The following is a 24,088-nucleotide window of genomic DNA, read 5'->3' as shown; positions in this document are numbered from 1 at the left end:
GGCAGAGGCAAGCAGGAGGTCTCAGTTTAGGGGCAATACAAAATGGCCGGAGAGAAGTTCATTTCTCTTTGACACCATGCAAACTCCCAAGATTTGCTCGAGTCAGACTTGCAAAGACCACTTAAGTACTGTGCTAAAGTAGAGAGTGTTGTCCAAATACGTCCTACCAGCGCCTAAACAAAAAGGACACGTTTTTGGTAGCTCATTGATGGGGAGTCATGCGCTCCTCCTCCATGCATATTTATACGCACTAATCCACCAGGCATCACTTTCTTTGCCACTGCGAGTACTTTGCAACCTCTAAGAAAGGTCAACTGAGAGAAATGAAGGCAGCATTAAATAAATTAACGATATGCCCAGGGGAACAAATTCAGGGAGAAATAAGGGAGGATAAATCTAAGTGTAGGAAAGTGGCACAGCCGTGGGCGGGAGGCTCCCACTTCCATGCCCCCGGTTACTCGGTGCACCAATAATTCACCCTTCCCATTTCAGAAAGCACGTACAGCAGTGCTTGGAAGACAGCTCTGCTGTCAATACAAATCACCCCACTCCATTTTAACAGCACGAAAATGCAAAGTTTTGTTTCCCACCGAGGGCTGAGTTTTGACAGGTGAAGAGGTGGGAAGGAAGCAATCCGCTCCTCTCGTCCTCCGAGGGAACAGCGCAGGTCACCGGCATCGCGAGCGACGGGCAGGCCTGGGCAAAGCACCGGGCAAACAGGGGGCCTGCAAGTTCCCAGGATGAGCTGAGCTATGTGCTTGCAGGGGCATCAGCATCTGCTCGCTCCACGATGAAAAGGTGTTCTTTCAAGCCATCCATGCAGGCAGCTCATGCAAACGGTGCTCAACCTTTTATCTGGGACAGTTTAGGACACTAATGGCACTTTAATCAACAGGTAGCAGCTTTCTAAGCTGCCAAAATCCGCGATCCAGTTCAGTCACGTGCCCGTACACTAAATATACCCGCACACACTCGAAGCTCAGCACCCCTTTGCCAGAATTGCTCTTTTTCTTGCTGCTCAGCCCCGCTCCAGGTTGCGATGTTCCAGGACGCGGTGCCAATGCATGACCCCAAGCCAGCCCTACGGAGGAAAGGCGAGGGAAGGAGCTGTGTTTATTCCCGACGTGCACAATAAAGCATTATCGAGGGCTATGATGAGCTGCAATTTGGGCAAGAAAAGTCACCAGGAGGGAAAAGAGGGATGCTGAAAGAGAAGGAGTATCTGAAGGTGCTGTGGGGAAGGAAAGCAGCCTTGCCACGGAGCAGAGCATCCCCAGAGCGAGCTGTGGAGCAGATCTCTGCGAGGCTTCGTCTTGGACCTCCCAGCAGCAGGAGGCAGAGGAACGGCAGTCCCAGCCCGCGGCAAAGGAGCAGTGCTGCAGCGAGTGCCCCGGGGCACGGCAGGCGCCGGAGCCAGCACAGGGGGGAGATGGCCAATTTTCCAAGGGAGGCTTGGCTCCAAAACAAAGGTTGGAAAGCCCTGGCTTAGTGGACGCTGCCTTCAGGCACGGCAAGGCCGGTGGCAAACCAACCTGCTACCTGGCATGCCTCCTCCCTGCTCTTCCATCAGCTTCTTCTGCCACCCATGTACCATCATCGACCACCCTCATCCCAGCCTGCAAACTCCTACAACTCCCGTACTGCAGCATAAGGAGTTCTTACCAACCATCCAAACCACAGCCACGGTCCTTTCACACCATCGCAACCCAGGACACACACGATGTAGCTTTGTCCTTCACCATGGGCTAATAAAGGTCCCCTCCTTGGCTCTCACCGCGGGTGAGGAGCTCACACATACACGGTTACCACCAGCTCAGCCAGCACAGAAGCACCAAGAGGCGCAGTACCATGACCCTGTGTATGAGCACTGTGTCTCAGGAGGGTCTGCAGCTTTAATTTCTTTTAAACATATATCTTTTCTTTTTAACAATACATCTGAGTGGCATGGAGAGGCGCTTGACTGAGGCTGTGAGCCACTAATATAATAAAAAGCTATCAGGCATGGCAGGATCTGAAGAATCACAGAATCATTTAGGTTGGAAAAGACCTTTAAGATCATCCAGTCCAACCATTAACCCAGCACTGCCAAGGCTACCACTAAACCATGTCCCCAAGCACCACATCTCCCCGGCTTTTAAATCCCCCCAGGGATGGGGACTCAGCCCCTGCCCTGGGCAGCCTGGGCCAGGGCCTGACAGCCCTTTGGGGGAAGGAGTTTTTCCCCATACCCAACCCAACCCTGCCCTGGCGCAGCTTGAGGCCGTTCCCTCTCGTCCCATCGCTTGTTCCTGGGGAGCAGAGACCGACCCCCCCGGCTCCAGCCTCCTTTCAGGCCGTTGCAGAGAGCGATGAGGGCTCCCCTCAGCCTCCTCTTCTCCAGGCTGAGCCCCCCCAGCTCCCCCAGCCGCTCCTCCCCAGCCTTGTGCTCCAGCCCCTGCCCCAGCCTCGCTGCCCTGCTCTGGCCACGCTCCAGCCCCTCCATGGCCGCCTTGGGGTGCGGGGCCCAGCGCTGAGCACAGCATTCGAGGGGCAGCGAGAGATCAGCATCAGTGGCGTGGAGATTCCTCTCCTGATGCGATCCGCTCAAACCTTTCCCTCTGTTCATTGCAACATCCCCTTTTCTTCCCCAAAATATGAGCTTTTGCTGGTGCATTGTAGCAGGATGGATACCAGCAAGCACACAGCGCGATAACCTAAAATCAGAGAGTTTTTCCTCAAAACCCTCATGCTCCCCTCTAGCTCCGCACACGCTAATCCCCGATGGGCTGCAGGTTGGAAGATCACCAGGCTGCCGTTTGCATGGTGCAAACCGCTCGAGGGAGAAGACTCCTCCGGCGTGGTGCAAACCCCGGCGTCTTACACAAATCACGGGATTTCCGCGTCAGAAAGTCCTCGGAGCCGGATAACACGGCCAAGAAGGAGGTGGTGAACGGCTGCGCCGGGACCCGTATCGGCGTATTTTGGCATGCTCGGGTGTCGGGCTGGAGGATTCCTCAAACCGGCGGAGACATCTGTGTTTCTTATTGACTGCCCCCAGGAGTGGGCTGAACAAAAATTGGGATTTTAATGAAATTTTAAATATAATTTTTACGGCGCTTTTAATTTCTCATAAAGCAGCAGTTAAAAGACTTTAGAGATTATGGAACTGCTTATTTTATGATCTAAGTATTGTAAAAACAATCTGCCTCAACCACTGCTGGAACCGGTTACGTAGATGGGAAACACTTTTGTAGGAGTGAGAGCAGCCCCTTTTCTTTCTGCTTTTTCGGTCGCAATCTCCAAATTTGGGTTGTTACATTTGATTCCCATTACCTCCGAGGTACAGGAGATATGGAAAAATACACATATACCAGCACCAGGAGCTCCAAAAAAGAGCAGAGCAGGGAACCGGGCTACAAGGCACGCAGCAGTTACAAAAAGCACATTGCACGTACTGTCAAATCTTGGGTTACGGACGTATTCTGGAAGACAGCAAACCCGTTTTAAAAAGCAAATGCCTATTCTGAAAAAAGCATCACCTCCTCTATTTACAGGTTCACAGAAATATTTGTGTTAGGTTCTTTTTTTTTTCCCCCTCCAGAGTTGTTTCTTTTCCTCTCTTCAAGTTGGCTCGTTGGGCTGGAGCCAGAGCTCCCTCCTAAATTGAGACATAATTAGACGTGTCCTACTGTGTCTTTCTGGGCAATTCATTTAACCTCTATGCCTTATTTCACTTCAGGTTTAAAAAGGAGGTGAGGGAATCTCTCTTGACTGCATAAAAAAAGAGCTATGCAAAGCCAAGCAATAAGAACAAGAGTTACAACGAATACCTGGCCGGCAACAGACGTTTTAAAAATGACTTTTGCCCTTCCCTGGGCATCAGCCGTGCCATCCACACACACGCACATCGCTGTAAATCTGCACCGCAAGACGTTCAAACCTCCATCACGCCTCTTGGGAAACAGCTTTTTGCTGGGGAAAAAAAGAGGCCATCCACCGCGACGCGCAGGAGCGGTGCCTTACGGCTCCTCGCGGGCTCGGCCCGGCCGGGGGCTCCAGCACCGCGGTCTCACCGGGGGCACAATGCCACAGGAAAAGAGCTCGCATTTTTCCCATCACAGGCAACCTAATAGCATTTTTACAACCTTGCAGCTCCACTCTTTCTTGCCTCTCTCACACCAAAAATGCTGCTGGTGTATACGGGACTATTCATACGACTCAGACACGCAAGATTTGGCTCTTAACGTTTATTTAATTTACTGCTTCTCCCCAGTCCTCCAAAGGCTTTCTTTTTGAAGGTCGTAAAATTAATAAACTGTATATTCAGTGCTTTGAACACGCAAAACAAGCACGTTTCTATGGAGGGGGGGATTCATGGTGCAGGCGAGGGGCCCGGTCATGGCCTCGTGCTTCTCCCGAGCACCATCCGGGCTCGCGTGTGCCTGGTGCCAAACCTTGGCCTGATGCAACGGTTCCTGCAGCCATTCCCTTTTTCTGCTGATGGGATAGCAACTTATTTATAAAGCAAGAAATATTTTATGAACCCACAAGTCTGGAGAATTAATTTACCGGTGTCTTGTTTTAAGCCTAAACCATCATCTTTTCACCTCTATGATTGTTATCTATTGAGGATATAAACACATTTTCTCATAATGTGCATTATATCTACTCTGATACAGGGCAAATTACCTGCACCACCTTCAAACCGTGCTTAATATACGACTAAGTCCTTTCATTAATTTGCCTTACCACTCTCTTAACCAGCTTATACCTTTGTCATTCACAAGAGACTTAAACAAAAGCCTAATAAACTCCAGGATCGAAACTCCGAAGCCTCGTTCCCACATCACAGAACTCACTGGAAGTGCTCCAAACAGCCGTAAAATCCTATTTTAATATGATAGTACAAGATAAAGCTGCTAAATTGGGTAAGGCTTGGGGGTCTGGGGAGAGGAGGAGGGTTGGAGGCAGAGACATAAAGTCGACTGGTATAATAAGGATGCTGAGATTCGCACCCGCGCTTTCAGGTAAAAGGTAAAAAAAACACAAAAAAACAAACAAAACCTTTGCAAATTGAAATGTATTTTCTGAATATACCAGTCCACTCTCAGGACTGGCTTTTCTTAAAATTAAAATCTTGATGCACTGCTTCTCAAAAATTAGGAACTAAAATTATCCCCGGTGTCAGCAAAGCCCCCAGACCAACCCGCAGGAACGAGGGAACGCGTTTTTGCTGCCGAAAAGGAAGAAAAAGACTTTGTCTGGGCTGACGGTTCTGGGGCTGACAGTGATGGATAGGAAGGTTACAGCACCGGCATCCGTCTCCATTCCCGAGCCGGCATCTCGGGCCGGGGCTGGGGGGAGCGGGTCGCCGGCCCTGCGGCCCAGGTTGGCGTCACCTGCTCTTGAATGTCTGAGTGCTCCTGGTTTTGTCTCGCAAAACAACTGGAATTTAAGGAATCGTGCTCTTAAACCCGATATTAAATGTCATCCGTTTTACTTAGCATCGAGGGCTTTCAGGGAAGAGCTGCTGCTTAGTGACCCACGTTACCGATGGGGCGGAAAGCGGCAGGGTTACGAGTTTGCAGCCAAAAGAAAAAGAAGGAAACTATTATGAATGACAAATGCTTCCTATTATTCTCAGCAACATCGCCTGTCCCTCTGCGGACACCGACTGGGAACACAGCTGCTACCGGTGCAGCCCCGACGCGCTGATGGGACACAAATTAGACAGCAAGAATTTAGGGCTGAAGGCATTTTTGAAAGAAAAATAAGGCATTGCTTGCATTACGACATATGATATAGCTGCAAATTTTGGATATGATTCATTAAACAGGGATCTTTCTCCCAGGCTACTCAGCTGAGTGCTGGGAATTACCAAAAGGACATTAAAAAATTAAAATACGCTCCCCCCAAACACCAAAAATCTTACTGGGTGATCCTTCTCAGTAATAAATTTAATCTCGCTATCGATGGGTGCAGCTGAACTAAAACACGATCAGCAAAATGTTTTATAAAGGGTAGAAGAATATCTTTTGATAGCGTTAAGTGCCAGATGCTGACGAAAACACCACAACTGATTTCATTGAGCACCAGAGGTAGGAAAAGCAAACTCACTGCTCTGTAGGCTCCGATCCCATTAGCCCTGGGGCCAGGACTATTTTGCTGTGGGGTTTAATGGCAGCCACGTCGCGCCAAAGCGCATCTCAGAAGACTCTGTAGTAAACAGGTTCTAAACAAGATACATCCCAATCTCCACATCAACTGAGAAAGCCAAAAAAGGTGGGTATTTGGGAAAAAAACTTCCCCAAAATACTTTAACAAAGACTTCCTGAACACTTTATCCACCTATCAAGCTCTTGTCCATAGCCACGGTCGCTAATCCACCCCAATATTAATCCCAATAACAAATCCATCCCCCTCGTAAGGGAGAGAGGTCCCTGTGCAGAAGTGTGGTCGCCCTGCTTGAGCATAATTATAAAAATAGGAAGAAAAATAGCTTTTTGTCAGTTTTGTGCTATATTTTTTTAACCCTTTGGTTGAACAGGACAACAAGCAACTTGAGGGGAACGTTGGGCTTTCAGAGCGGATTCAGGCGTAAGCCAGACGAACTGAAATGAGCCTGGTTGAGAGCAAAGCCATGGTGCTGGCACCGCGACGCTCCACGCACACCTCTGAACAGAGGTAGTTATTTTGTCACGACACATCTCTTTTCCCTAACAGTGACTTTGCAAAAAGGGTTCGCTTTGAGAAAAAACTCCCTGCAGCAGATAGAGAAGACAAACAGCTGAGGTCAGGAGAGGACCAGAACTTCTTAAGAACATAAGCCAGTTATTGCTTTCAGAAACAGTCATAAGTAAACTGATTTTTGTTAGCCCTCCTCATGTTTTACCCACTCTAATCCCTCCTATTTTTGAAATACTCCATCTCAAAAAGCAGGGATGGTCTGGAAAGCATCAAGGCGGCATTAAAGAGAAAAGGAAGAGTAAAGCTTTGATCTCTTAGAATTTGCTGAGCTGCTTCTGTCCTGAAGATATTGCCAAGCGTCGGCCTGGACAGCCCCAGCGAGCTCGGCAGGCCGTCACCAGTCCCAGCTACTTGGCACCACTAAAAGCCCTGGCTTGGGTCCCGACATACAAACGGGCAAAGCGAGACATGGAAAACGAGATGATTTTGCATCTTACGTTCACACTCCTCCACGTCCAGGTTGAACTGCTGCAAGGCGCCCAGCGTCAGCTGCCGCACTTCGGCTTCCAGCAGCAGCTGCATCAGCGAGGTGGAGAGGTGCTTGCACGCCGACATGCACGCCGTCTGCGCCACCTTCCCCTGCAAGAGAAAAGGGAGATTTATCGAGGCCATCGAGCACAAAATGAAAGAGGAACTTCTTTAGACCAGGACTCGCCAGTCCAGCCCCTTTAACATCTCCCATGTGCTCCGGGACCTTCACGTAGTGCTCAATCTCGCAACCACCGTCTTTCAAGGGAATCGCCTTTTAGGACTCCCCGTTGCTACTAGCAGGGTTAGACCTTGTCAGGTGCAGAGCGCCTGGGAGCAGCTCAAATCCAGGAAAACCTTGGGATGTTTAGAACTCTAAGCATCTCTCATTATCGCATCCTAACGTGGGCAAGACAACATACGATATTTTATTCAACATCCTACATAAGATGGCCTGAAGTAACCTTGTTGATAGGTCAAAACAGTGTGATGACAACTCCAAACTCCAGCCGACAACTAAACCACTCTATCTATGTTAGAAGATAGGAATTTCAAAATCCCTTTCCAACAGCAGAGGCTCATAGTTCACGGTTTAGCCTTGGCTACCGGGGAGCCGGGGCCACGCCGTTGTGCCAACGGTGTCTCTAGGACACTGATGCTCTTCAGCCTACTTCCACCACCGTGCGGCACCTTCCCGAAGCCAACAGCGAGCAAGGAGAAGGAAATATCAAGGCAAGGAGATAGCTGAAGAAGTCAGTTATGTTTACACGGATAGGATTGCTCCCCAGGGCGGGGTGGTGGGGACTGATCTCAGGCACCCAGACGCGTCCTGCGCCTGCCTGTACCATGGGGAACGCGGTTATCAACACTTGCCTCCTCCCGAGCCACCCCTAATCCGTGGCAATTAAACAGGGGGTCTATGGGGAGGAGGCCGCGGCCGAGGCTGCCGTGCAGAGAGAAACCACTTAAATCCCTTGTAATGCTCATATCTATAACAGAAGCGTGACCAGTTATGAGTTCCAGCTATTAAGGAAATTGAGAACATTGTCGGTAAATATTTATTTTTAACATGTTTTCTCTGGGCCACCGTGGTTATGTTTTACTTTTGAAGGAACAATTGAGATCTCAAGCTATAAATCATGCGAACAGTTCGTAGCAAGAGGAGTTACCGTAGGTAAGCCTTCCATTTTCCGATCGAGAAAGAATTGCAAGGCAGGAGAAGAGGAATCACAACAGACGATTTAATTAGCATGCTTACATTTTTGAACTGTTTAATTTGCAACAGCCGATTTTCAAATTATGGGTAAAGCCCCTGCATCGACAGAATTGAGCTGTCAGGTAGGAAGCCTAGGATGCCTCAAGGACTTAGGATGTTCAAAGAAGAGTGGTACTAAGGAAAGGGATGATGGTGGGAGTAGGGATGGGCTGTGGAACAGGAGAAAGGGAGATGGGTGCTCAGAAAGCTCCATCTCCTGCGAAAGGCCACAAGCAGGTCACCTAACTTGAGGACCCACGCCCTGACCTGGCTAGAGCATCGGCTACCAGATGTCAGAAGAGAAGGAAGCTGATGAGCATGGACGTGAAGAACTGAGATCCTCCATAAAGACCCACAGATCCTTGATCCTCCTGAGACGCCACAAGGGGACAGAGGAAGAGAAGACCTTTCCAAGAACAGCACAGACGCTCTGCCTCGTAGGAGCCCGGTCCTCCCGAGGACCAGGCTTGGGAGCAAGCAGGGAGCACACTCTGCATTTAGCCAAGCGCTTCAGAAAACCCAAGTTGACCGACCAGAAGCATAAAAGGAAAACTAAAGCACCCATAAGGCCATTAAACAAACTCAGACCATCTCGCGCGCACAGTGCTTATAAAGCTAAGGTTTCTTCTGTTCTTACTGAATTTATTTTGCATCACCGCAGCAAGTCTCACAGCTTACAGGTGCCACGTTCTCAGTGAACTAAAACCAAGCATCACTTAGGGGCGCTGAACATGTGGGAGCATTTTGTATCAACTTATCCAAACTTCTCCCTCATTTCCCAGTGCTCAAAAGATTCCCCCCATTCCTCAAGTATTGCTGTGTGCCACCCAAAATTTGTGGCAGATAAGATTTGGGTAGATAAGATTTGGCAGGTAAGATTTGCATGGGTCTGAAACATATATTAAACCCATAAAAGTGGGGAAATCCTTTGGCAGGAGAGCAGAGGCTTGCACAGACCCACTGGCCAGCACCGCACAGACCGATCCTGCTCTTCGCGTGCGTAACCCCACGATAACATTTCTGGATGATGGTGCTACCATGAAAACAGCTTCAGGAGGCGATTATGTTTTCAAATGCACACAAAAGACTTTAACACGCTTTCTTGAAAACAAGGAGTGGCTTAGGAGATCTCACAGATTTTTACAAGCACTTTACGAATTGTATTTAAACTGGGATTAAAGCGAGGTGTTTCAAGCTACGCATTACAAGTTTCGTTACCGCAGCACGGAGAGATGAGCAAACGTTTGACGCATATGCTGGGAAGTGTTCTTACCAGCTTTTCAAAGTTGTTTTGGATCTTCAGGCCATATTCATCTTCAGCCGGAGGGAAAAAAAATCATTTTTTATCAAAAAAAAAAGAGCAGACCGTTGCGCTGTGGGGCAGGGTACTTCATCTCCGCTCTTCACTGCCGTTCCCAGGCTCCAGGAGAGTTCATTACTCACCTCCAAACACCTTCACTAAAATTAAGATGAAGCATGGCAACCATAAAGTTTAGCAGAGCCGTGGGGTTTTTTTGCTTTTCATCATTTACCTGGGCGCCTCTGACACATTTGGTTATTTAAAACACCGCTCGTGCCGTTTCCTCATCCCCGACCGCGGCGGGAAGCGCACTGCTACCTGACTGTGATTTTTCTTCATTACTTCCAACAGACACTCGAGTTTTTGCTGCGACCGAGTTGTTTTGGTGTGTTATTGAGCAGAAGACCCAGCTGGAAGCAGCGGATGAGAAAGCAAAGCTCTGCGGCCATGCCCTGGGCCCCCCACCCGTGCTGGGCACGGGGGACAGGGCTCCCTACCCTTCTGGGAAGAGCAGGAGAAAATCCCAAGGAGTAGCTCATCCTTGCACATCGAGGGTTGCAACCTTTAGAGAAGCCCTGGAGACACTCAACCCCAGGTAAAGTCAAAAGGAAAACCCCCAGGAAGGTTTTCTGCCCCGTTGACAACAATTTAAGAGGAACAACCTTCTTGCACGCCAAGCAAGGGTCAGATCAGCAGGCGTGGAGGTACCTAAAGGGTTACCTATGCCTACAACAACCGCAGCAAACACGCCTGCCCCGGTGCACGCATTCCTCCGGCCAGCCAGGCTTGCCCGAATAAAGAGGGAATGACAAGCGACCCCAGGAGGGCGTGAAGAAGAGCAAATAATTGAGATGAAATGTCAAGTTAATAAGCCGAACGCGAGGAAGACGGGATGGAAAAAGTAATTTAATCATCAGGGCTTGACAGCACAACAACTCTGCTGGGTCTTCGCCACGAAAGCCGCGCGTACGTGGTACTTTAGGACATTCTTTGCGAGCGTTTTCTGCTGCGGCTCGCTGCAGTGATGGCAAAGGGGACCCACTCCACCAGCCCAGGAGCAGCTTCTGGCTCAGCCTTTCCTCCTCCTTCCTTTTTCACGTGGGATTTGGCCTGGCCCAAAGCTTTTTTCAGGTGCAAATGTGCACTGTGTCTGGGAAAACCCTAAAGCTGAATCTTCTCATACCAGCTAAGAACCTGACCTTTTACTTCCATTATCCTTAAGGTTTAAACACCTAAAAAACATTCTGCTTTAAAAAAGACTCGGTCTTTAATCTTACATTTAACATACAAATTCCTGACAGTTTAGATCCAAAATTACTGGATGGAAGACAAAAGTATATACAGGTATTTTTTTGCCACCTTTTAAGCACTAATCTATTTTTCCTTATATTTACTATTGGAGGGCTTGGAGATGCCACAGGGGTTTAAATCATTGTGCTAAATGTCTGGCTAGAGAAAAGAAGGTACCACCAGAGATGACCAGCATCTCACTCCCTGGGCACCAAGATGTAAAACCCTTCCAGAATTTATGTTTTCCAGTCTTATAAATAAGACTGAACCTACCCTTATAAATAAGGCTGAACCTACCCTTATAAATAAGACTGAACCTAACCCTTTTCCGCCCCACACCTACGCTCAGCGCAACAGATGCCCACTTACAGCAGCTCCTTGTAACACCAGCAATGGCTTACGCACATCAATTTTAGACTATTTCCCCAGAAATACAGTGCAATATCTGCTTGATAAGCAGCTGCTGTTGACAGGAGAAAAACCCGCGCCAGGACACTGATATATCACCACTAATAAGCTGCTGCCGCGAGTGCAGAAGGCTGTTTGTATTCAGCCGTGGGATGGTTTGGGCTGCACGCTGGCAGATAGCAAGGACATCCTCATACCACAACGTGCCCACCTCGGTTCTTTGGCACTTATTTACCATTGAGGTTCACTTCATAGTGTTGGGTTTTTTTTTCTCCCTAGTTCATTTTTCAGCTTTCCCTCAGTGCTGGGAGGAACCAGCGGAGCCGAGCCCACGTCGGACGTGTCTTCCACCAGCCTCACCCCCCTCCCGAAATCATTAACTGCACCACCCACGGCAGCGGTGTCGGGACATGCGCCTTGGCATGGAGCTGGATGCCTCCGAGATGTCAGCCCTAGACGTCGCTGCTCCTAGAAAACCCCGCGGTTCAGAGGAGCCGCCGCGCTCAGCTGGGACGGCTCAGACTTCACGCTAATTACCCTGATGAGTTTTGCGAGCGCGTGGCGGAACCGGTGGCACTCCCAAAGGCTCTCCCCGTGCCAGCGCCCCGAGAAATCGCAGGGTTACGTGCTGATCCCGCTCCCCGGCTCCAAACCAGCTCGGTCCCTGCCTGTATTTCAGAAATGCTTTACCTGCCTGAACGCTGCGGTCCCTCCAGCTCAGGAGCGATTTATCTAAAATGCAAGATGAGATCTGGAGAGGAAGGCAAAGGGGGAGGAATGCAACCACAACCTGAGCTGTCTGCAGAGAAGGGGGAAAGCAAACCTCTTAAAGCCATCAGTGGCTCATTTACCAACTTCACAGAAAACCGAAGAGCTTAAAATTTCATGAAGCAATTCATACTATAGTATCACTTGCTTATTCAAACCCTCAATTATCAATTATTAAGATTAATTATTAATTATTATAGACCTCAATTAATCAATGCAAACCTCATTAAAAAGGAACTGGATTTGCATCAAGGAGAACGGGGGTCACGGGTGAAAGCTGACAGAGCTCAATGGCCAAAACGCCCAAGCGCCTGCGCGGCCACCCCCACCAAGCTCCAGCTTGGTCCAACATTCAGTGAAATAAAGCAATTCTGAGCATATTATCAGAGCAAAAGCCATGGGGTTTTGTTTTGAGGCTCAAATCAGTTTGTTTACCATATATCTGGCAATGAATCCCTCTGCCCATGGCCTTTGACGCAACCTCTTCACAGCTGGGGTCTCCACAACACCTCTCAAGGTGATGCTGCTCTCCCTGTCCCACCAAGGCTTCCTCTGGGCACACGGGTAGGACATCTAGAGAGGCTCCTTGTGGCCATGCCAACCAGTGAAAGGGCAGAGCTAAACCTCTGAAGCTCTCCCAAAGACACAACCAAGGGGCACCTCCTGGAGCGTATCTCCATGGGCTACTCCCCATGGACCCCACCAAGTCAATCACGCTGCAGGAGATCAGCCATGACATCATCTCTTTTCATCTGTATTTCATCCTTGGGCAGCAGATTGAAGCCTCCGGGTTCCCAGGAGGACGGGCAGCCACCGTGGGGAAGGTCAGCACGGAGGCTGCGGAGCCGGCCCTGCTCATGGTAGCGCATTTGTTTGAAAATAGCAAATATGTTAGCAATTAGGGAAAGGAAATGCTGAAAGGCTGCCTTGTTAATTAAGGAACTTGCTATCAAAGGACTCATTAAAAGCTACTGAGACGGAATGGTTCTTAAAATAAATACCCATTAATCTTAACGTGTAATCAGGACTATGCTGCCACTCCCCACCTCGCGGCAGAGGGAGAGGGGGCTCCTCGGCACACACCTACCGCTGCCGGCGCCGCGGTGGTGGCACGAGCTGGCAATGGCCAGCGGCCAGAAGGTCCCAGAAGAGACCCGAGCAGGTTGTCCCCATCCCACCACCATGCAGGAGCACCTCTGGCTTCATTGAGGAGGAACCTGCCGGTGCCTCCTCTTTTTTGCTCGGCCAAAATTAGATGCAATGCGGTCACTGAAATGCAAACAAAAGTCCTATCGTAGCACCGAGAACGCTTCCACCAACTCGCCAAAGAATTAATGCAGCGTTTCCATGAAAAACAAAGCCTGACAGGTTTCAAGTGGTCTCAAGATTTCCAGTTATTTTTATTTTTTGTTAACAACAGAATTTCTTTTTCAATCTGCAGCAAGCATTGGGATTGATGTGATTAAGTATATTTAGACATGCAAATCCATGGACTGCATACAACAGAAAAGTGGGCCAAGAAATCGGAATTCCTCAATATTAAATATCCACTATTCTATAAACACCACAAGTTGTCCCAATAATTTCAACACTGAATTTGCTGACTTTTTCAGTTCATAATGCAATATTAGTAGAATATTTTGCAAAAGATGGAAACGTAATGCTATAAGAACGAGCAATTGTTCGGCGCAATAAAACCAACAATAATCCCAGCGGATACCTTCTGTGCAGGCACGGATGAAGACTTCAGACCCTGCAGACCCCCAGGCATGATCTCCTCCTGCCCCAGATGCCTCTGGACTGTCCTTGCTGCCGGCAGCACCGGAGCCTCAACTGTCACTAAACCACGGGCAAAATCAGTAAATCAGCGCTGCTAAGTCGTAAGAGGAAAAATCCCTGGCTTGCCCACGCCATCCTGATTTGCCAGGTTCTTAACACCACCCTGGTGCATTTTTTAATTGCCTTTTTTTAAAAAAACAATTGTTCTGCAGTCACTGAAGATGGCAAAAAACCCCAAACCTTTACCCAGATACATTAACACTTCTCAAACAGTGAAAACAAACGTACAATGAGTAGTACTCTGCTGGTTTTAAGAGGTTTACAAAAAAACAAAGAAACCTCTTATTAATTGCACAGAAATCCATTTTCAATTTTGACAAAGTGGATTTTGTGGGGGGTTTTGGTTGGGTTTTTTACTGGGTTTGGCGTAGGTTTTTTTGTTTGTTTGTTTGGGGTTTTTTTTGTTGTTGTTGTTGGTTGGTTGTTTTTTTATTATTTTAAAAAAAAAAAAAAAAAAAGCTGTGGATCCGCACCCAACATCTTGCAAATAAAAGTGAGCATATCCAGGACGAAGAGGTCCAGGAGCAACACGTGAGAGCCCCAAGCAAAACGGATGGTCAAGAAGAGGCACCCCTCTGCGCTGGCCAAGCCCGCAGGCTGGTGCAGCAATGCCCACCAGGAGCAGGGTGGTCTCCAAAGATGCCCCCTCTGAAGGCAGGAGCTCAGCTGGCATCAATGACCAGCTCGGCCGTACCAGCCTCTACGGATGCATCTCCAACGGCACGGAGAGGCAACGGCACAGGGAGCATGGTCCAAAACCAAAGCTTGTACCTCCAGACCCACAGGACGGGATCACATGGACCCAGTGGAGGGACAAGGGGCAGGGGAGCTTCCTAAACTGATATCCCTCTTTTAGAGGCCTCGGAGCACTAAGGAGTTTGATGGAAATGTAGACAAAACATCTGCCCCAGTGTCTAAAAGAGAGAAGACGCCGATTTGGAGAACTGCAGGATACCACAGCTAAACCAAGCCCAGCTTAAGGCGCGAGAAGGGAAGCAACCATACAGAGTTAAAACACAACAGCATGAGCGTCAAATCACTGCGAACAATACAAATTAGCAAAAAGAAAAGTGAATTTTTCTAAGAAGTTTTATGTTTAATATAAAAGGAGAATCAATGCAGTGTCTTTGTCCAGGAGACAGACTCATTACGTGCTATACAGTCAGACAACACCACACATCCCAGAAAATCAAATCCATCCCTAAGAGTATCAGCTTCAGATTAGGCATCAAGAAAGTAACTCTTAATTAATTTTATTTACTTGGCTTCGCAGAACCGTTATTAAGAAGAAGAAATCACTTTTTCCTCCCAAAATTGTTTGTGTTTGGAAAGAGGACGAGAGCAGACCGGTTCCTGGTTTCCAGCAGGGAACATGCTGTGGGCTGAGCCCTGTCACCTTGCGTTAGACGTGACCCGCGTGGGACGCGAGAGGGGACTGATGTGCAAATATTAACAGTCACTTATTGATTTCAGCCACTGCCAAGCTCCGTATTTGAGCTCTGGCTCCATGAAGTCATCCCAGGAGCTACACACTGAAGCCAGTGTGTTGACTTCTGGACTTGGAAAAAGGCGACTGGCACCAAGCTACAAGCTGACGTTCATGTGGTTTTGAAATTTGCCAAGGAAAAGAAGAAGAAACCTTCCAGCCAACAAGAGAAGGTTGGCGATGAGCAACGCTTGCGGGCCAGGACTCCTGAGCACAGGGCAATGCCTGTTGGGGAAAGGGATGATCCCCAGCCTCGGACCCCCATCAGGTCTTCATATTACTTGGCAGTTACAAAGTTAAAGGTTTCCTGATGCTCAAACATATGAAAGGAGAGGCAACGACTGCACACACGTTTCTTTGAGAAAGGCAGTTTGGATTCAATGCACAGCTGGGACCTACCAGAACGGTCAATGGCATCGCCTTCGTGTCAACAGCCTCCCTTCCAACAGCTACAGAATCCATCCTGCGACTCGCAGTGAACGGGACAGGCATCTGTGACCTGGTCTACCAGGAGTAAGAAGGGCCTCTTACTCCCCAGGATTTGCCATGCCAGAAGTGACCCGATGGACAACAGTTTCTGGTTTAGGAGGAGGACCGATGCTCTGCGCCGGATGAGCTGCAGGCGTTGCTCCCCTTCCCTCTACACCTGATTACTTGGGCTGGGAGCAGGGCAGGTTGTAGTCATCTGGAAGAAGCTTTGTTGCCATTAGCAAATCACCAGATTTAAACAGATTATCACCACCGTGGTACGGCGTGGCCTTTTCTGAGTGAAACTGGGATTTGGGTCATCGGATGACTTTGGCCATCCCTATCACGCAATAGCTTGGTTCAAGAGACAGCCTTCCACCACTGAAATCTCTCAGGTTCCCCATAGTAAACCTATGAAGAGCAACACCTTAAATCAGTGCCAACTAACACAATTCCGAGTGAAATTTGCCTTGTGCAAAGACGCACTCACCTGGAAAGCTGACGGCATCTGAAGAGCGAAAAGAGCAGTTGCTCCAACCCACCTGGAAGGCCACCATCCTCTGACTGAAGCGGGATTGCTTTCAAACTCATACGAAAGCTGAGCCCCAGCTCATGTTTAGGTGGCTGTCTTCCAGAGGTATTTAAAAAAATCGACGGGGTGTCATTTTCAGAAGTAAACATTTACCACTTATATTCTATTTTGAGTACTAAAGGGAAAACAGGCTGTCACAGATACGGCAGCAAGACAAACACATGGCAAAGCTGAACTCCCAACAGGAGCTTAGAGGCAACCAGACAAATAAAAAAAGAAAAAGGCAAAAAAAAGCAAACACAGCAATTATCCTCACCACACAAAAAATAAACCAGGCAGTTACGCCGACCGCTGCAGCCCGATACAAAACCCCCCACATTCCAATAAAAGAGGAAAAACCGTAACAGTTTGGCTGTGTCGGAGATGCCCAAGGTCAACAGCTGGGGGCTGTTTTGGCCGAAGCTGGCGGGAGCCTCAAGGCTCTCATACAGGGCAGCACAGCAGCAATCGCATCGGGGGTGACGGTCACAACCAGCTCCCACAGGCAGACCTGAAAGTGCTTGGCTTTTTTGGTTTTTTTTTTAATAACGTTATTTTATTCGGTTTGGGTTTTTTTGGTCTTTAACCAAATGACATTTAATTTGTGGAGTAACCCGCTCCATGGCAAGGTTTTTCCTACATAGGCATCAAGGGGTCTTGGCACTATGAACTGCGTCTACTTGCTTACAAGCAGGAGCAAATACACCCAACGGCAAAAAAGCACAAGTCAAGGATTTTGTAACCACGTATAGTCGTGGGATCCAGGATATAAGAGGATCCAGGATAAGAGCATACACAGGAACACAAGATTTTTCCCTCGCTTTGACTGCGCTGTCAGAGTCAACAAGTGACATCTACTTTTTTTTTTTTTCTTTTTTAAATAGGAAAATAAATAAATAGAAGGAAGGGCAGGGGGTGGCGAAGGGAAGTACCTTGGGGTGCAGCTGTTACAGCTGAGCACGGGGCAGTTTCTTTGAAGCCTTACGGAGGCACACACAAATACACAGCTGGGCAGAGGTCTTTTGTAGGAGCTCAGTAGTTTGCAGCAAAGCTGGGAAGCTGCTGGGTTTTTTTTTTTTTTTGCATATGCACATATGCAAAAACCCCCCAAGGAAATAGAGGATTCCAAGATCTGCGTCTTTTCCCTTGCACACCATCCAAATGCATGGCAGGATATTTTTAATTAACCGCTTTTAAAAGTCTATGGCATGGAAACAGTTGTGTGCAGAGCCTGGGGCACCCGCAATGAGCAGCGCCTGCGTTGGAGCACCCAGCTGCTGTCTGGTCTCCTGAGATGCTTGAGAGATCTGTGCAAGGACCTTCGTGCTGGACACGGGTGGGAAAGCACTCCGGCCAGTCCGGGTTAGGCGGACGCCAGCACTGTGCTCTGAGCGACGCTAGGAATGACATGCTTTATCCTTGTTAGCCACTTGATTTAACTGTAGACACTGTCATTAATCACATAACCATCGGATCCCAACTCTCCCACCAGGCTGAAGATTCAGCCCGTGGCATCAAACTCCCATTCCAAATCTGCTGCGTTCTACTTTCTTTACGTGACCCTCTTTTTTAAACAATAAAAGATTAAAAAGTCCCATCTACCTGCTCTCTAAACACTCCACGCCGTTACAAGCTGCACTGCAAGCGCCTGCGCCGCCTTCTTGCGCCGAGAAATGGTGTCGCGGGACAGGGAGGTGCAGGGGCCAGCAGGGAAGCAGCTACCAAAATCCACACAAAACCCAAATTACGTGGACAGAACACATCCCGACAGCTCGAACCGCTGCTCCTTCCCCCCCAAGGGTACCTCCACCACATGGCTCAACATCCCTGGCCCAGCAGCGGGAGGGAACCCTCAACCAAATTGCACCGTTGACCGAACGGTACAAACCCGGGGCTCTGGACTTGCCAGGGTGGCAGTTTGGCAGCCTCCCCCCAGCACTGAATATTAATTTTCCAACATTTAAATGCGTTTCAGAGCAAACACTGCAAGCAAACACGAGCAGCAGACCGAGAAAGGACAGTGTGTAGATTCACTGCAACTCCGGGGAGAGGACGGCGACCCGCGGACCGGCTGGCTGGGCTTGGACAAGGCACGGGCTTGATGCTCCTCAATTTTCTCCTCCTTCCATGCTCACCACTTGGGTCTCCACAAAGATCATTCACCTCTGAAAAAGACACCAAGACCCTGCAAGAAGAGGTGTCAAGGACAAAATGTGCTGCTCCGAAAGCAGAGGCACCTCAGCCTGCAACGGAATTAAACCCACAAATAACCTGCATTTAACGAGCCTCCATATGCACACGAGAAGCATGAAGCAGCCCTAATTTTCCTATTTGTGGCTTCTAAGGTGGAGCGAGGCTCTCTCCCGGTCCCCGTGTCCAGGAGCTAAGGCTTCCCGAGTTACTTGACGCAAACCAGAGCCGTGGCCTGACCGTGATCGGAGCGCGCGGCTCCAAAACTGGAATGAGCGAGGAAAGAAAAAAAAAAAAAAATTACATATTTCATCCTCTTCTTTTGTGGCTTTTATTTTCTTTTGTATTCGCTTTGGGAATAACATTCTTTCCATTGGGAAGAGCCTGATTTTCCATTAAATACAAAGCAGCTGCCATTTTGGAAACAAAAAGTTGATTAAATACAGATTTTTTTTATTTTTTTCCCTAACATACAAAGAGCTAGAACCACGCTTCTTTCTGCTGATTTATCAGGGCAAAGCATCTGCCAATTACGGCAGTAGGAAGACTTAAAGAGAGCGAACCGAATTGCTTCATCTTTGCTGTATAATTTTATAATTATAATTTGATGTTATAAATAAAAGGGGAAAGATCTCAAGGCTTGGAGCACAGCAGGTTGCCCTTATCCTCGCGGCGGAGCCCTCCGGCACACGGACACGAAGGGCTTCTCACCCTTTGCACACAAATGGGCGCTCCAGATTCCCCGTTTACGCAGATTTCTGCTTGCCGAGACGCCGAAGGAAGGGTCGGCATGCTGCCGTGACGTACGGCCGCCTGTTGGAAACGCAACTAATACATGACTTAAGGCCCAGATGTTGAACAGACTGGAAAAAAGGATGAGCTCAAAACAAAAAAAGAAACCCACCCACCCACTCCATTTCCACTCCATCAGCCATCAACACCCAATTCGGGAGAGATTTTTTTTTTCCGAGCAGAGCAGATTGCTGAGTGACCAACACAAGCGACACAGGAAACTTGAGCTCGTTTCACATTCCTCCAAAAACTAAATCATACATTCAATTTCCATTTTCAATATTTAGATGTTATAGCTGAAAAAGAAAGAAGAAAAAGATGGATGGTGAAAGCTGTAGAAATTACCGTTATCTTGTTTTTTAATTAACCCACTGGGCTCTTGTTATTTATTGCCATTCATGACACACAGTGAAGACCATGGCGATCACGAGAAATCCGTAAGGATCTGCACGTTTAAATGCTGTGCTTCTCTCTCTTGCTATTCCATCTAACCTAGGCTACAAGATCCAGGCAGAACATATCTCTGGGTAGAGGCACCCCTGGGACGGCCATGGAACGACGTGTCCTTAATTGCAGCCGCTTCGCCCACACCAATTGCACTCAACCAGGCCCAGGCGGCCGTCGGCTCCAAATGATGGGCACGAGCTCCCAACGCTTCTCCGTGCAACCTCAGTTCAAGTGATCTCTGCTCGGGGAGCCCGAAGGACGCTGCGTTTGCAGGCTGGGCTCCTCTAGGGCAGGTGGGTCTCCTCCCGTGGGTAGGTTACGCGAGACAGCTGAGGGCTATGGAAGCAGATGCGGCGTTGATCGGTGCTCCTTGGCACGTTCACAACTTAAGAGAAGCCTTACAAGATTTCAGGTTGCCAGGGGATGAAATAAGAGGAAAGCATATAATTGCGAAGCCTATTGTTTCACGTAAATTTGCTAAAGGGGAAAAAAAAAACCAACCCATACTTGAAGCTCTGTTGGGGTTTCTGGAAGGCAGAGGCTGGGGCTCTGGTGCAGGAAGCAGCAGGCATGTTTGGATTCCTTACGCTTGAGGATGGATTTTTGGCTGCCAAATTCCCCGTACCGCACATCTGATTCTTTGAGTATGTACGTGCATGCAAAAGTAAGCATAAAATAGCTTTATAAATCTAAGTTTGTGAAAGAAAAATCAAAGCCAAACATGCCAAGGTGACTACACAAAGGGAAGCAATACCTAGGGAAGCGTGCACACCCTGGTTTAAAGGATTTATGGGACTGGGCATTTTAGCTTCAATTAATTTTCAAAGTGCTGAAAGCAGACAAGAAACCATGTAATTACAAGATAACTTGGCTTACCCGGATTCGAGTTAACTAGCGCTCCTGGGTTAATCAGAGGTCAGCCTTCTCCCCAGCCAACAAAGCTAAATCCGCTGTATTTGAATGCTTTGCTCCTTGCTTTAAAGCAACCAGTAGTTCTTGTTTCGACCCCTTCATTTTGGTAAGTATTTGGGATTTTGGAGACACTTGAGAAGACCAGGAAAGCAATGCAGAGCCACCGGACCGCAGCAAGGCGGGCAGCACGGGACCACGCCGCCATGCAAGCGCTGTTCCCGTCACCAGCCCGCCTTCTCCCCACCAAGGCACCCTCGCTTTCAGGGCATTTTGCCCAACCTTCGGGGCGAGCTGCTCCGAGCAACCCCCCAAGAGACTCGGATCATCTCTGGAGAGCAGAGGCAGCCCCTGAGGACCGTACGAGGAGGATTTTGGATGCTGCTCATGCCCTGTCCGTGTCTGCGTCCCAGGCAACTCGCTCTTTTTTTTATGTGTGTCTGTATCTACAACACCAAGAAACTTCCAGGATTAGCCACAACTACTTCCCACCGGGCATTTTAAACTCCGTTACAATTACTCCTTTGTCCTGCTATTTTGTGCGATCAGATTTGTATTTTTCAATCTCTTTTAGACAGACAGATTAGTGATTTATTTCCACCAATTAATACAAACTACCTAGAGAACAGAAAATTAGAGGGGTTAAAAGGAAAATTAGAATCGGTTGCAGTTAAAAACAAAACCAACTAAGAGCAGGCTAGCAAAGTCCCACCATATAAAGGGATTACTCCATTCCTGACCCTTTCCAGGGGACCTCCAGGTATTATTTTTCATTGATTTACCTTAATGAAACTAATGCACCCCTCTCCATAGGAAGCTGACTCCATAGCTGTCTAGGCACTGGATTCAATTAAAGAAATAAATACATCTGGCTTCTAAATGGTTGAAAGTCTCGAAAAGCCAGAGGCAACACCACGTTTTGCATCTGTCTCTCTTAGGGTACGCCCTAAGGACACCGCGTAGGACGGTCGACATTCAACACCGCTCCTGGAAACCCGCGGCCGCAGGGGGATGCCCGAAGCATCCCTGCCTGCTCCCCGACGGCGCGGGCAGCTCCCGCAGCCCTGCCAGCAACCCGGCCATGGCTTTGATGGAAGCTGGCCTCAAATTGCTTTAACAAGGCTCTTTCTTTCCAGAAGCTGGCGTTGATTTGAGACCTCGATGTTGACTTAGAAACCCCCAGGTGCCCAGAGCCTGCAAATACTCAAGGCTTAGCTATGCTCAGTTTCCAGGAAAAGGGGTACACGCACCCAACCGCGGCGTGAAATATCAATACTACCGTGGCAGCTCAGCATTAAAATGAAGAGCAGGGGTTAAAGGCGGAAAAGCAGAAGCTGGGGTAGAGGCTACGCCTCCGCGACGGCCGCATCTCACACCGCACAACCGCGTCGAGCAGGGCTGCACCGACACAAAAAACGAGGCGCGCTTTGCTCGCACGTGCCTTGGCTTGCAGACATGGGAATAGAGGAAACAAGGTAGCTCGAGAGCACTTTGTTTGCGATCTAGCCGGAAAGTGCCACGGATTTTTCTCCCGCACATAAAACAAGCAGAAATGACAACAATTAGAGGGGTTCATTGAACCAGAAGGCAGGTCCGAAAGGTCTCCTTCGCTTTCTTTGTGCTAATTGCCCTAATCCAAACAGGGAGACAGTAAATGTCAAGAACCCATGCTATTTTCTGGATAAAATACTATTCCACCACTCTAGCCAGAGGGAAGGCTTAGCGGTCCAAGCCCCGGGTCGGAGCACTTAGACCAGGAGGAACGTCAGGCTGAAATCCCCGTGGGGGATTTGTCTGAACAAAATACAGGGAGCGAGAGGGGATTTTACAAAGATCTTTTCTCTTTCGAGCAGAGGTTGAAGATCACATCGTGCTTTCCCTAATAACAGGCATTTCCCCTAATTCTCTGCACATTTAGGGATGCTTGGGGGATAGAAGGAGCGACGTGCTCTAAAAGGAACAAGTTAGCAATGCTACTGCAACAGCATGGTTGTGGGCGACCTGTCTGGAAGGAAGCCCTTTCCCCTGATCTCTTATTTATCCTGTTGATTTAAACTTCTACTCAGTCTTTTCCTTTCCTCCCTTCCAGACTAAGGACCTCTTCTGGTTCAACTCACCCTCCAACACTCGAAGTGCGAGCAGAGCAGACTGAACGCGCACGACACGCAGTCTTGTACTCACCGACATTGTAGAGTGGACATCTACATCCCCCTACAGAGGACAACACAGGGAGTTTAAAGTCAAATGCAGAAGAGAGCAAAGCAACAGCGAGAAAGGCAGAGAGGTACACATCGGTCATCGCCCGTAGGTGCCTACAACCCAGCAATGCTCCAGCCGAGGCACCGGCTGCTCGGCAGTTGGCAGAGTATTAAAAAAGCAAAATATGGGCTCTTTGAACCTGGTCTAAGGAGGAGGAGGATGACATCAAAGCACCACAAGGCCAGTTTTATTGCTTTAAATATGCTCTGCAAGTCAACAGCCACGTGCCTCGGCTCTCCCACCTGTAATATGGAGGTGATGGACGTCAAACCCTAGCGAGAGACAGCAGGGATCAGCTCAAGCAACACTTGCTCAGCTCTTCCGAGGGCAAGGGGCCGCAATCTGTGCACAGACAGGACTTGTGCAAATCCAAAGAAGGTGTCTTTGGTGCTCATATGATGTTTTCATGACGGTTATATTCCACTTGGGTCCCTCCCAGTGCGGTCAAGGCTGTGGTCGGTGCAAAGTTCATGGCATTTTACTTCCATGCACAGTGCCTTGCCTTTTAAAATATTACAGAGGGATTTGGCTTTTTAAATAAAAACATAGGTAATCGTTCTCTTTAAAAAGAAAATAAACACTTCCAAAGCTCTTTCTACCAAAGCAAGAGCTGCCGGGGCTGGCGTATTTATTTGCAACTGGGAGGAGATGCCAATACGGTGAATAAGGCAAAAACATTGCAGGCAGAGCGGCCGCGGCGTTCGCGCAGCTCCAGCTGAAATCTCTGCCTGCCATCTGGCAAAAATAAGCACAAAAGGAAAAAAAAACAACCCCAAAACCCCTTTGCAGAGAGTTCACGCTGAACTGCTCAGGCCGGCAGAGGTTAGAGTTTGTTCAATCGCTGAAAGATTGCTTCCCCTTCCCGGGTCAGCATCACCTCTTGACCTGCCCTGATTACCTTCCAAAGGAGGT

General features: G+C 48.7%; 1 protein-coding gene across 2 annotated transcripts in view; it reads right to left on the bottom strand.

Moving 5' to 3' along the window:
* Window positions 1–24,088, bottom strand: part of EXOC6B (exocyst complex component 6B) — a 304,900-nt gene that overhangs the window by 75,337 nt on the left and 205,475 nt on the right. For both annotated transcript variants that reach the window (XM_082315216.1, XM_082315217.1), the window contains exon 19: window positions 7,164–7,305. In XM_082315216.1, the coding sequence (XP_082171342.1) occupies window positions 7,164–7,305 (142 nt within the window). The remainder of the gene's footprint in view (window positions 1–7,163; window positions 7,306–24,088) is intronic.

Source organism: Platalea leucorodia (genome assembly GCF_965183815.1).
Source record: "Platalea leucorodia genome assembly, chromosome: 6".
NCBI classification, from domain to species: domain Eukaryota; kingdom Metazoa; phylum Chordata; class Aves; order Pelecaniformes; family Threskiornithidae; genus Platalea; species Platalea leucorodia.
The sequence above is the reverse complement of the archived record's forward strand: the minus strand, read 5'-3'. Positions and strand labels throughout refer to the sequence as shown.